Raw genomic sequence first — 14,073 nt, forward strand, 5'->3', positions numbered from 1 at the left:
GACAGACTTAGTTGTCTGACCTAGTGGAGATGGCGTAGGACAGGGTACTAGCACCACCAGTGAATCAGGCTCTAGTAATGATGCAAGGGGTCAAGTGTTCATTGAACCCACACACAGCTTGGGGAATCATTCAGACAGTGGTGCATATAGGGAGTACCTGAAATAATACTGGGCGCAGGACACAATCATACTTATTTACTTCACTTACCTGCTTGATGAAGGCATCTCCTACACTTCGCTAAAAGTACATTTAGCAGCCTTTGTGGCTTACGCAAGCGGTTCAATTAGCAGAAATGTGTTCCAAACATGAATCATTAAGAGATTTCTGGAAGGTCCAAAGAGATTGATACCACGGCGGTCAGCACCCACACTATGGTGGAAGCTTAATATAGTGCTAACCCAACTCATTTAACCACCTATTGAGCTGAAGCACATTGCAGAGCTACATTTTGTTTTACCTTAAATATGGCCTTTTTGGTGACTAACATCCTTAAGACAAGCTAGCGAACTGCACACCTGCTCAGTGCAAGAGCCTCACCCAAAAGTCCACAAAGAAAGAGTTGTTATGCAAGCAAACCTACACTTACAAAGTTGGCCTCATCTTTCCTGGTTCATCTAACTGTACAGCTAGCAGCCTTTTTAAATTAATTTAAACCTCGAGTAGTGCAAGATCCTCACGCAGTAGACATTAGAAGAGCTCTTATGTATTCCATTCAGGAAACAAAAACGGTCAGGAAGGGAAACCAAAATTAGTTTGTTTTTCACAGGCCTCAAAATGCCCATCAGTAAGCAAGATCGTTTGCCCAGACAATCCAAAGATGCCATGTAAGCAGAGGTTTTGCAGTGTGAATCTTTCTGGATTCACTATTCTGTGCATTATTCCGCCATCTAGTTGTTGGGTCTGGAATTGTAGTCTTTTTTTTGTTTTGTTTTTTGCGGCCCTGGTGGGTGTCGACATACCACCATTTGGTGTCCTTCGTGACGTCGACGTGCTTCCTCTGGAAGCTCCCACCTTTGGTCGCCATCTTCAGATTTTTCTTTTTTCCCTCTGGATCGTTACCGAAGAGCTCCAAAGTTTTTGGAGAAATAATCAACGGAAAGAAAAGAGAATCTACGAAATTCAGACTTTTCAAGACACCCAACTACAGGTCGGGTAACTGGGACGATGAGGGAGAAGGTTTTCGATCGAGATTGCGACGTTCAACGGAGAATGCGCTCGCAGCGGGCTCCCTGAGCAGAATGGACAAAAGCCCTTTCAGGTTTTGCACCAATTGTCACCATAAATACGCCCAGAAGGACCAGCCTCCAGTCTGCAACCTCTGCCTGCCGCTCAACCACAACAGCGAGGACTGCAACGCGTGCTCGGCGTTCACACCCAAGACTCTCCGAGTAAGAAAGATGCAGAGTAGGGCAAACCACAATATGCAGGGGCAGGGGCCACCTCCATCGCTTCGAGACTTGGACCTCTCCAGTGAAGAAGAGGACAACATCGCAGCGGGACCAGAGGACTGCACGGTCGTTGAAGTCCCAAAAAAGACGTCGAAGGAGGTAAGAGTCGTCGACCCCCCCAGACACTCGAGTGACACTCATAGGAGTGAAGCAAAGCCCTCGAAGGGAACATTGCTGACAAAACTCTCGGGGAAGGCAAAAGCACCCAAGGACAAGCAGCTCCGCGGATTCCTCTAAAAGGACTCCCAGGCAGCGAAATCAATCGAAAAATCAAGGTCGTCGAAGGATGCCCTTGAAAAGGACACCTCAGCGCCGAGGAAAGAAGGGCTAACAACTACTTCGACATTGACGACCTCGAAGCGCACAACCTCCCGATGCCGAACAGGCCGCAGAGATGGAAAGGAAGAAGTAGAGGCTCGAGGCAGAAATGGCGAGCATCCTGCAGCGAAAAAAGAACTTCGACGAAAAGATGAGCCAGTATACCATCCCCCCAGAAGCACGGGCTCGAAGTCGAAAGAGACTAGGACGCAGAACCGCCAAAAACTCCTGAACCGGTCGAGGAACAGGAGGAGGAAGTCTATTTTGAGAGCGAAGCAACAAAGATCAGCTGACCTACCAGGACTCGACGTCCTCGGAGGCACAAGACTTGGAGTGGCAGGACCTAGACGCCGAATTGCTGGAAGAAGGAGAAGACACTTACCCTTCGAGGCTCTCACTGCCAGACTACATAGGATCTACAATATGGTTGTCCAAAAGGCTGCACAGACATATGGGGTGAAACTGGAGGAAGAGAAGCCCATGGCATGTTTCCTCCTTGAAACTCTGCTGCCTCAACAAACTAGGAGCCTGTTTCTGCCCATGCTCCCTAGTGTGCTGGACCAGGGAAGGGATGCCTTTAAAGAACCAGCAGTATGTATAGCAGTAACTCCCAAGAACGGAGAAAAAGTATAAGCATTCCTCAAAGGACCCTGCTTGCATCCAGGGGTCAGTGGCAGCCGATTCCATTATCACAGCAACGGCTAGGAAAAGGGCCAATGTACCCACAAATGCTGGACCACCTCCAGACAAGGAGAGTTGAAGGATGGACCTCATAGGGAGGAAGATGGAACAGAGTGCGGCAATTCAATGGCACATCCCAAACTTCAACGTCCTAATCAACAGGCATGCATGCCAGCACTGGGAGGAAGTGGGGCAACTCCTGAAGCATCTACCAGACCAGTACCAACAAAGGGCAGCTCAGCTGATAGAAGAAGGTAAGAACATGGCAAATATATGTTTAAAATCGGCCTTGGATGCTGCGGAAACGTTCAGCAGACAAATGATGATCGGAGTGACCGAGCGAAGACACGCATGGCTTAGAATTTCAGGCTTCAAGCCAGAGGTGCAGAACAACATCCTGAACACACCTTTTAACGGTGAACAACTGTTTGGCACACCAGTTGATGACAAGTTAACCCAGCTCAATAAAGAACAACGAGACGGCAAGGTCCATGGGAGCGCTGCAGTTCAGAGGGATGAGAGGGGGTACACCCACTAGAAGACCAGGTGGTAGGGGTGGCAATGTGCCTACTACATCGCACCAAACGTTCCAGCAAAGCTGCCAAGGAAACAACCAGGGCCAACAACAGCAGAGACAACAGCAGCAGAACTGGCAGTACCAGCCCCGGGGCCAGTCCTTTCGAAGGCGCTCAAACGGACGGGGCCAGACACGGAGAGGAGGCCAGTAGCCTACCTCAAGTGGCTTCAAAATAAAGCAAACACCCACCCTAACACCTCCGGGTGGGCAGAAGGACATACAGAAAAACAAATACCAGGCATTCCACAACAAACAGTACCTCGAACACACAATACCAGTAGGGGGCAGAATAAGAGCCTTCATCCAGGAATGGAGGAAGGTCACAACAGACAAATGGATACTAAACATCATACAATACGGATACTGTATAGAGCTAGAAAAACAACCTCCAAACAGAAAACCAAGAAACTAGGCACACTCAGCAAAAGAACTTTCGCTCTTGCCACTAGAGGCGCAGGAACTGCTCAGCAAGGAGGCGATAGATAGTGCCACACAACCAAAGGAACAAGGGGATTTACTCCATTTTCTTCCTCGTGCCAAAGGTAGATGAAACACTAAGATCTATCCTACATCTAAGGTTCTTGAACAAATTCATAACGACTCGGATTCAAAATTACTTCCATACAAGAAGTAATACCACAAATACAACAAGGGGATTACATGGCAACTGTAGATTTGAAGGACGTGTACTTGCACATCCCCATCAACCACAAGCACAAACGTCTATTAAGGTTTGTGATCAACCAAACTCCCTACCAGTTCACAGTACTGGCATTTGGGCTCAAATCTGCACCAAGGGTATTTACAAAATGCCTAGCACCTGTCGCAGCACACCTACGAAGGCAAGGAATACATGTATATCTCTATCTCGAGGACTTGCTCGTGAAGGCAAGTTCGTACAGCCTCTGCAAACAAGATATCCAGCAGGTCATACAAACACTGACCCAACTGGGTTTCTCAATCCATTGGAAAAAAATTGTCAAGAGAACCGGAGCAGATCAAGATATTCTTAGGGGCGGAGATAGACACCATACAGGCCAAAGTGTTCCTCAGCAGGAACAGAACATTGGCAATACTGAAGGAAACACGTCTTTACCACAAGGAGCAAGTTCTGACAGTGAGTACGGTGAGCAAGCTGATGGGAATGATAACGTCGTGCATTCACCTAGTCTAAAATATTCGACTCCACATGAGACCATTCCAGGAATGGATACAGCAGCATTGGTGACAGGGAGTTGGCAAGATCTAGTGGTTGTCACACACGCAGTGCATCTGGAAATAGTGTGGTGGAACAAGGAAAACATATCACAGGGGAAACCATTCACACAACCAACTCCAACAGTGACCATCACAACGGACGCCTCCCAGCTAGAGTGGGGTGCACACATGAACAAACTCAAGGTGATGGGGCTATGGTTGCAGCAGGATGCGATCAAGCACATCAACTATCTGGAACTAAAAACTGTGGTCCTAGCCTTAAAAGCCTTTCAGAAGGAGCTGTACGGAAACAGGGTGTTATCCCAAGAGACAACACGTAAACCATGTTCTACATCAACAAACAAGGAGGAACACAATGAGTAGCACTATCAGGCCTAGCACAGGAAATATGGACATGGTCCATTCCACTAAAAAATAGACCTACTAGCAATACATCTGCCAGTGAAGGACAATGTGGAAGCAGACAGACGGAGCAGGCAGACCTCAGCATCCCACGAATGGAAGATCAACCAACAGGAAATACGGAAAGTGTTCCGGAAGTGGAGTACACCGCAAATAGACCTATTTGCAACATGCCAAAATGCCAACACTTTGCATCCAGACAACCACACCATCAGTCACAAGGGAGAGCGCTATGGATAAGTTGGTCAAAGACATTTGCACACGCTTTTCCCCCGATACCGATGATACGCAGGGTACTCAGCAAATGCAGGATCAGCAACATGTCGCTGATACTAATAGCACCTCGATGGGCCAAACAGTCATGGTTCTCACAAATAGTAGAGCTGGCGCATGCACCAGCGCACAGATTCCCAAAAAGAATGACCTGTTAACAATGCAGAACGGAAGGGTCCTACACCCAGAGCCAAAGAGCCTCAGCCTAGCGGCATGGCTCCTGAAGACCTAGAGTGTGCACACCTCAAACTACTGGCGAGCACCATGGCAGTGCTCAGGGAGGCAAGAAGACCTACCACAAGGAAATGCTACGTAGCAAAGTGGAAAAGATTCTCCGAATAGTGCATTAGGGAGAGACTGCAAAGGAAAATCACAAGGGAATCATCAGTACTAAATTACTTAACACATCTACTACAAAGTAAACTAAGCTACACATCACTAAGGGTGCACTTAGCGCCGATAGTGGCTTACACAAGAGGAGAAACAGGGAAAAGTTTCTTCACCTCCCAAGTAATAAAAAGATTTCTAGAAGAAAAAAGGGAATCACACCTCCAAACAGAATGCCAGCACCAGCATGGAACCTCAACGTAGTGCTAACTCAATTGATGAAGGCACCATCTGACCCGATTCACAAGGCTACACTGCACATGCTCACGCTAAAGACGTCCTTCATCACTACGAAGAGTAAGTGAGTTGCAAGCGCTAACACTTCAAGAGCCCTATCTGCAGATACAAAGTGATAGGATTGTAATGAGAACAGACCCACTCTTCATGCCAAAAGTGGTGTCTCAGTTCCACATCAACCAAACCATCCAAATATCAAGTTTTTTCCAAAAACCAACCACAAGCACAGAAAGGGCGCTGCACACACTGGACGCCAGGAGAGCTGTGATGCACTATATAGAGAGGACAAAGGAGTGCAGAAAGACAAAGCAGCTCTTTGTTTCCTTCGCCAGCAGTCTTTTGGGACGACCGGTTACCAAAAATACAATTGCACGGTGGATTGCACAAATCATACAACCATGCCACAAGCAAGCAGGTCAACTGTTACAAGGAGCAGCTCATGCTCCCCCAACAAGGAAGAAAGGAGCAATAATTGCGTTTCTAGGTAACGCACCAATCCAAGACATTTGCCAAGCTGCAACATGGTCTTCAGTGCAAACATTCACTAAGCACTCTTGACCATATATAATGCCACATGTACATCTGTAGCCCTTTATGGTGCGGGACTTTGGGGCTTTTCGAATATTGACCCACTACAAATTGTTGAAAACAAATTTATACGGGATGTTTTATCTGTACTGCAGAGTATATCAACTTACATTTGCCACGCGGAGTTGGGTCAACCTTTTTTTTATCAGATTTAATTAGAATACAGCCCATTCTCTTGTGGCACAGGGTATGGACTACTAATGAATGTGTAGTAAACCGGGCTGTGATACAGGACATTTTGAACATGGAAAATACGGCCAAGGTCGAATGGTTAGCATATATTAAGCAATTTTTGTTTGATATTGGTCACTGCGAATACTATGAGGATCCATTATCTATGGGAAATATTCCCAGAAGATCTTTGAAAAAACTGAGTCTGGACTACCTCAAGGAAAAAAGAAGAAGAGCAGAAGCTAATAAAAAAGACCGTGGCCTGGCATAACCTAATATTGACTGGAGTAAAAATACAGCCCTATTTGACCCTGTTGATGTCTAATTATGATCGATTTCTTTTAACCCGCTTTAGATTGAATCTTGTGTTCAGACTTCTGTCCTTCCCAACGATGAATTTATGGTCGCAGACTTTATCAACCTGCCCTTGTGATGATTCCTCACCTCAATCTGACATTCACATTTTATTCTTTTGTAAATTTTGTACTATTCCTCGCCGAACATTTTTAATCCCCCTTCTCAAAGACATGAATTTAAAAAGATGTCGTTTAGCTTTCCTAGAATGTCAGAGAATGGACACTGTTTTTATTGTTGTGGTTCTTTTAAACTATTTTAAACATGTTTTGAAATTAAGGAAAACTATTAGTGTAAATGAAACATAATGAGTGTGTATTTTTAGTTAGCCTTTTTATGTAGTATGTTGTTCATGTTGTTACTTTCATGGTTAATGATTTTAGCCGAATAAAGTACTTTCTGATTCTGATTCACTAAGCACTACTGTGTAGATATCCAAATGAACAAAGAAGCGCAAGTGGGACAGAAGATCTTACAATACATATTCAGTAACCAGTGCTCATCTTCCATGCAGCCACCACAATAAGGACAAACTGCTACAAAGTCTATGCACAGCATAGTGAATCCAGAAAGATTCACGCTGCAAAACGTATAGTTTCTTACCTGTCAGTGTAGTTTTGCAGCTTGACCACTTTCTGGATTTACTAGTGAACCCACCCTCCTCCGCCGGACCCAACCACTAGATGGCAGAATAATGCACAGCATAGTGAATCCAGAGAGTCTTCAAGCTGCAAAGCTACACTGACAGGTAAGAAACTATACGTTATGTTGGAAGCAAAACCACAACCACTCTCCACAAGAAATAAGGGAGCAACACTTGATCGCCAATGTCTCCATTACGGGTATATGTAGGGCAGCCACATGGTCCTATTCACACAACTTTACCAGACACTACTTAATGGATAGCCATGGGAGGACCGAAAACACGAAAACACCTGTTTACAAATGCAGACTCATTGTGACCGAAACTCTCGAGGATAAAACTGCTACAGAGTCAATGCAAAGCATTTGAATTCAGAAAAGATTCATTGTGCAAAACTAGGAGTAGTTTTGCAGCTTGAAGAATTTTCTGGATTTCCATGCAACCCTCCCTTTTTCTCACTAGATGATAAATACTTACAACAGGGTAAAGGAGAAGGAATTAGATCAGAGGAAGAAGCCACAGCAGAGGATCACAAAAAATAATCTAAATATGATTATCATGCAGAAGGGCTTCTAGGTACAGGTACAGTGGATTGTCTGGAATCTCTTTAATACTTCTTGGAAAAGTTTTGTCACTGCTCAACCGCTGCTTGGGTATTATGCTTTATCAGCTCCTCAAAGTCAGCCACCCCAACCAGGGACTCAAGTAGCAGCAAAACCTCACAAGGTGGGTGGATGGGGGGGGGGCTCACCCCAGCCGATATACATCCGTTGCATTGCCTCATTGACAGAGCATCTAAAAGATTCTGTGGAAAAAACGTCTTTCCTTTTTGCTTTCCGTGACAAATCCAGATGTTCAGTCGGAGCCTGGCCACTGCTTGATCACTTGTGTAAAGAAGGCTTACTATATATGAAAAACCATGCAATGGGTATGAGCTCTGTAACTAAACTGAACAAAAAATACAAACCCTTTGAATTGCACCAGCCTACGTTCTCATCCAGCTCAAAACAGACTATGATTTCAGCATCAGTCGCGAAATCTCTTATCACTATGTCTGGTATCACCAGACAAAGTTATCACCAGACAAAAGTCGATGCTCATATACATACAGTGTGCTAGAAAATTATGGCATTACCTTCTATGGCAGTGAAAATCTCCCAATGCCAGTGCCATTCTGATGTGAAATGACAAATAACTCTGGCATTACATATCCGCCTATATTGAAAAACTAGGCAGTCTGTAAAGAACGTGCCATGGCTATTCTTCATGAAGGATAACTGGTAGCACTGATTGATGTTTCCCTAGACGTTTCCAACAGTGGCATCAGGAAGACTGCTACATGAGAAGTATTATGCTGCTTTATATATGGTTATATAGCACTTCCTTCCACTCGGACGTGCAATCCAAAATAGTGGATATGTCTTTTGATAGCCAGCAGCTTTTTGGGATGCACATGGATGAGGCTTTGAAGGCCATAAAACCAGACACACTGATATGTCACATTCACTGGGTTCGGTAGTAGAGTGGGTTCAGGCATTTTCCCCAGCCTGGTGCCAAATAACAGGCCTCTGGATATTGTCTGGCATGTACAATAACATAGAATGGGAGATGGAATACAGCAACTTTAACAATTGACTCCCCTCTCAACCTATTTTCGCCACTCTGGTCAGTGTCAAATTCCCTCTTTACACAAGTGGGTGGTAGCTCTTTCTATTCTCTGATAAGGAATCTATGCGTATGCTTTTCCATGAGTCCCATTTTATACTAAGATTACTCTGAAGATTCTTATGCAGGCTGATCTTAATTGCCATGGCTTGGGCCAGGCAATCTTGGTTCATGTAGCAGTTGAACATGTCCGTAGATGCCTCAAGGTGAACTTGTATATACTGACCAGGGATCGCATGCAGGTTCTCCACCGCAGTCTACCGCCACTTCACCTCAACTTCTTGGCTACTGCATACTTGGAGTTTTCAGCATGCCTCCTCACTGTCCAGTCATCTTGGCAGTGGCAAGATCGAGTTCCACAATCAGGATGTACTCCTCAAAATGGGATATGCATTGGATATGGGCAGCGAATGCCAATCTGACTCTGCTAACTATGCGTTCACACAAGATTTTACTGTATCTTTTGCACCTGCTCATTCTGGTTTGAAACATTCCTCCCACGATTCAAGAATTTCTGGCTGCAGTATCAAGATACCAAAAAACACTAACCATGCCACCCCATTTTTGCCACAGGCAAAGTCTTAGCAAGCAAAATTTTAGCACATTCAACTTGATCCTTAGGTCTGCCATGGCTGCTCTCTTTGCTTGAAATTCTATTGCGGGAATCTGTAAAGAAATGACTTGGTCATCTAAACATGCCTTTGTGAGGCATTACTGCCTGCCTCAATGTCCAGTAGGTGTCAGAAGTGGTAGTACGATCAGCAACACTACACAACCTGTTTAATTAAGGTGAGCCTGTTACTGCATCTTGAGAGTACATTTGTGAAATGGTTACAGTAGTCGTAATTCAAACATGTGAAATCTGTGAAAGATTCAATGCTGGAAAAGAAATGGTTACTTACCTTAACTCCAGTTCCCCATCATTGGCATCTTTCATAGATTCACGTGCTTCCGCCAACCTTCACAGGAATTAGGCCTTCTTTCAACTGTGTTCCATTTGGCCTACTGTGAAAATCTGAGCAGCTCATCCACTGTGAGAAGTTGGAGCTTTGAGTTCCAGCTGCTTTGTCTGGGTTCATATCACACAATGAGGTGAATGGGCTGCATATAGTCTATGGCTGTTTTCAAAGTTACTTGAGTGTACGGATATGATATGTTAACATTGACTATAGAGGGTTTCTGGGCTACCCAGAGGGGACTAATCAAGACTTGAATCTATGGAAGATGCCAGTGCTGGTCAATAAAAGACAACGTTCATGTTGACACAAACGGGCCACATTTAATGATGTTTTGTAGACCTTGTTTAGCTCTCCAAACTGCCACACAGGAAGTCTTGGTGCACGACTGCTCTCAACTACGGGGTGTTAGGCAAGATCCTTCACCTCAGCCTGAACTTGATTGACTGCGTACTCAGAACTGGGTACTCAGAACATGTCGCACAGCCAGCTAGGTTTTCTAGAGGATTGCTTGAGTATTACAGTAACTTTTACAAGATCAGCTTTCAGAGAGATGTCCTACATCTGCTGGAGTGAAAGATTTGGTGGGTCAGAAAATGAATGTGCCAAAGTTCTGTTTGTCCAATTCTGACCATCAATTGTTATTGATTAGAAACACATTTGGCTATCATTATTGCACATTGGAACTGTCCATGCCTGCACTGCGACCCAGACTAATTGCCAGTGGCTGAGATTAATCCAAGCAATGCACACATCACTTTTTTGTTTTCCTAAGTGCAATGCCCTAAGTGCGACGGTTAAGCTCAGACTTGGGTCCCATGCTCTGACATTGGACTGAAGCTGCGCCCTACTGACTAGGCCCAAATAGGCATTGGATTTAGCCTATCAGTTTAGGCTAGACTGTTCCCATTGGGGCAGTACCAAGACTGATTTTCATATGGTTGGTACCTGTCTTAGATGGCATGGTGGGCAAAAGAATGATGGATTAGACTTCGGCCCAGAGTAAGGACCAGTAGCTGAGATTAATTCAAACAATCCACCTATCACTTTTTATTTCCCTCAAATATTATTTTTTGGCATTGTGTGGATGTCGTTTATGGAGTTTCGCCAAAGACTGAACCTTTTCTGGCAGGTGAGTAGACAATGTCTTTTACTTGAATTGAGTGCCTCCAAACTTTTTTGCTTTGTTCCTGAAGTTTTAGACCGTAGATTATGTAGCTGGACCGAGTTAGGGCAATCTAGCTTTCCTTCATGATGCTTTCACAGGGTATTGCCTCTGTATTGTTCTCCTTTATTTAATATCTCCCTTTTTCTGTGATTTTTGGTTTTGTGACATTGCTAGTAATCTCGGTGTGCTGCTTGCTGTGTATGTTTTACTGTGATCATAACAGTTGTTTCAACAATAAAAAACATTTAGACTTCAGCTGTGTCCAGCAGTCTCTGTGAACATGGCCTGTCCTTTGGCCCGGTCATGACCAAGGACACAACGTATCCTCCCCAACTATTGGTTAACACCAGGAAGCATTCTTTAAACTGTGTGTGTCTGTTTGTGTGTGCTTGCTCACACACAGATATGTTGCCTTTCTGCCCCACAGATATGTTGCCTTTCGGCAAGGTAACAGGATTTCATACATTGGGGGGGGGGGGGCACTTGCTAGGGATAACACCCCCCACCCCCCCTGCACCCATGTCTCCTTGTTGGAAAAACATGTTGGTTATGAGGACACTACCACTCAGCTTTGGCGCCTTGACCTCTCAGCCAGGCCTGGGAACTTTAAAGGCTCAAGGTGGGTAGGTAGCTCCCTTGTGCCAGGAATTAAGATCCCAGCCCCTAAGGGTGCAATTCCCTGATGGTATTTCTGTGTCTCAGCCTGTGGGATTTTATTTGTGATTTTCATTTTACTTTTTAAATATGTTTGAGAAGCAGCCTGCCAGTGCATTATTATTCCTTTCTTTTAGTATTTCAAAAACGATCACACAGATTCACTCCAAACAACAAATGGATTTCAACTTACACCTTGCCCTGTTCATGTTCACCAAAGTTATACATGTTTTAAAAAAATAAAATAAAATCTTTTCCGTTTGAAATTGACTGTACACACCCCATTACTACTCATCACTAAAGTTGCAGTGACTCAGATAATTTTTTAAGTATATGGATAGGATGAGCAATATGACTAAAGTGCACACTGGTTTCCAAGGTGTACTTCTGTAACATAGTGAATGTGCCAGGAGTCATGTTACAGTTTATGATGTCATGCTTGACTAAAGTTTGGCTACGTTCATTAGTACTTTCATTACTAGTGTTTTAAGCGTTTTAAGTCTCACATTATGCAGAACTGGAAGTACTTAAGGATTTTAGGTTACACCATGCCTAGCTTGTTTTGTAGTCCTTTAATGTGAAGCCTTTAATTCAAAGTTTCTCATAGAGCAACAGAATTGTAACAAAAGTACATGTGTTAATAAACTTAAATTTTGTGTTCCATTTTCCTCAGGAGTCATCCATGCATGGAGCTTGTTCTGTGGAAGCCTCCTGGCAACCTGATCCATGAAGCCATTCGCACACTGACCCGGCAGCGGGACGGCTCCCGAGACCGGGATGGTTGCAATGGGCGGACAGTACCACAGGTTGGTGCCAGCCGCTCCCTTTATGCCCACCATCTCAACACAGACAGCAGCGGAAGTTCACCGCGGAGGGGGGTCCTACAAGACAATGAGGATGCAATGGAGCTCTGAGGGAGTGGGCAGGGCCTGAGATGGAGGCTCCTAACATTTCCTGTCCACAGTTGCCGCCAATGACAGTACGGAAGGATGTGCATATGGCAAACCTTTCAGAATAATCCAGTGAAAACCATTTGGGCTCAAAGCGCATCATTGGGATTGTTGGGGGTAAAAGGCTTGTTGATACAAGTGACACTTAAGACCGAGAGAGTGTCTGTTTTGCAGAAGTATGAAGTATATGACGCTAAAAGATTAAGAATGAGATAGTTATTACAGTGAGTCACATATTCTTACTGGTAACACTGAGGACTGAAACCAGGCACTACAAGCTTTACCAGCTGAGTAGTACTCGGACAAGCTTTACTCTGCCAACAGCTTCTCCTTTCTGATAGGTGCTACCAGACCCCTAAATAACTTAACATCCTTTATAATGAAATGGGTAGTTTTCCTTGGGACCTTTGGCTCTGTATCAGAGTAAAAGTTGCTGTTCTGGTCCCTCTTAAACACTTCCTCAGGGCCTTGCTACAAAAGATTTTTTCACCGGCTCCCATAGTTTGTCCCAGCAGTTCTGCCACGTTGGCAGTCTTGCCAGATTATCCAGGTCCAATTTCATTGGGGCTTCCCTCATTTCTCAGTCCATCTGATTACCTTCCCATAACTCTTATCAAATGGTGGCATCCTAAGCGCCCCAAACCTATCTCTGTGGCTCTTTCACGTGAACAGTGATAACCCCCTCTCCCCCAATGATGAGTCGGATCTCATGGTACTTTTGAGGTAGCCATCTTTGCTAGTGTACATAAAGGTGCATGTCACATTGACTTGCGACACAGGTGTGTTTGTGCTTGACTCTTGTAAGGCGTGAGTTGTTTTATTTTTTTTACATTTTTATTTTGAATGTGAAGCCTGGGTGATTGCTTTATTCTGTTTCAACATAATGCTTGAGTGTTGCTTATGTCTTAAAATAAAGAGGTTCTTGACCCACCAAAAACCGATGTGGAAACTGGAATTTGTGGTATTGTTTCTGGCAACATTGCTCAGAGCTCCAGCATTCTTCATCTCGTCCAATAGCACACCCTCCTTTTGGATTATTTGTGAATGATTGCCATTGTGCTTTTTGTATTAAAATAGAAGAGCTGGCTTATGTGGGGAGGTGGGGTTTATAATTGCCTCCTCATTGTTTTCTATGTTCTCCCTAATAGGGCTCTTCTCAGAGTTACTTTGGATCATGATAAGGAGCTGAGCTTTTTTCAAAACTACTTTTGTATTAAACTTTGCTCATCATACAGTATTCAAAGCAATTGTTCAGTGTACACATTAAGTAGAGCAGACAGCATCAAATACGTGACACGGACAGTCCGCAGATATAGAGCCTTCACGGCTTTCAGAAATATGAAGCCCTCACAGGTAACACACAGAAATGTCTGGTCCCTCCC

General features: G+C 44.5%; 1 protein-coding gene across 1 annotated transcript in view; it reads left to right on the top strand.

Moving 5' to 3' along the window:
* Positions 1-13,628, top strand: part of HCFC1R1 (host cell factor C1 regulator 1) — a 50,878-nt gene extending 37,250 nt beyond the window's left edge. The window contains exon 6 of the mRNA XM_078652897.1: positions 12,415-13,628. Coding sequence (XP_078509023.1) covers positions 12,415-12,655 — 241 coding nt within the window. The 3' untranslated portion in view covers positions 12,656-13,628. The remainder of the gene's footprint in view (positions 1-12,414) is intronic.
* The last annotated feature ends 445 nt before the right edge of the window (positions 13,629-14,073 follow it).

The sequence above is a fragment of the Lissotriton helveticus genome, chromosome 7 (genome assembly GCF_964261635.1).
Source record: "Lissotriton helveticus chromosome 7, aLisHel1.1, whole genome shotgun sequence".
Lineage (NCBI taxonomy): Eukaryota > Metazoa > Chordata > Amphibia > Caudata > Salamandridae > Lissotriton > Lissotriton helveticus.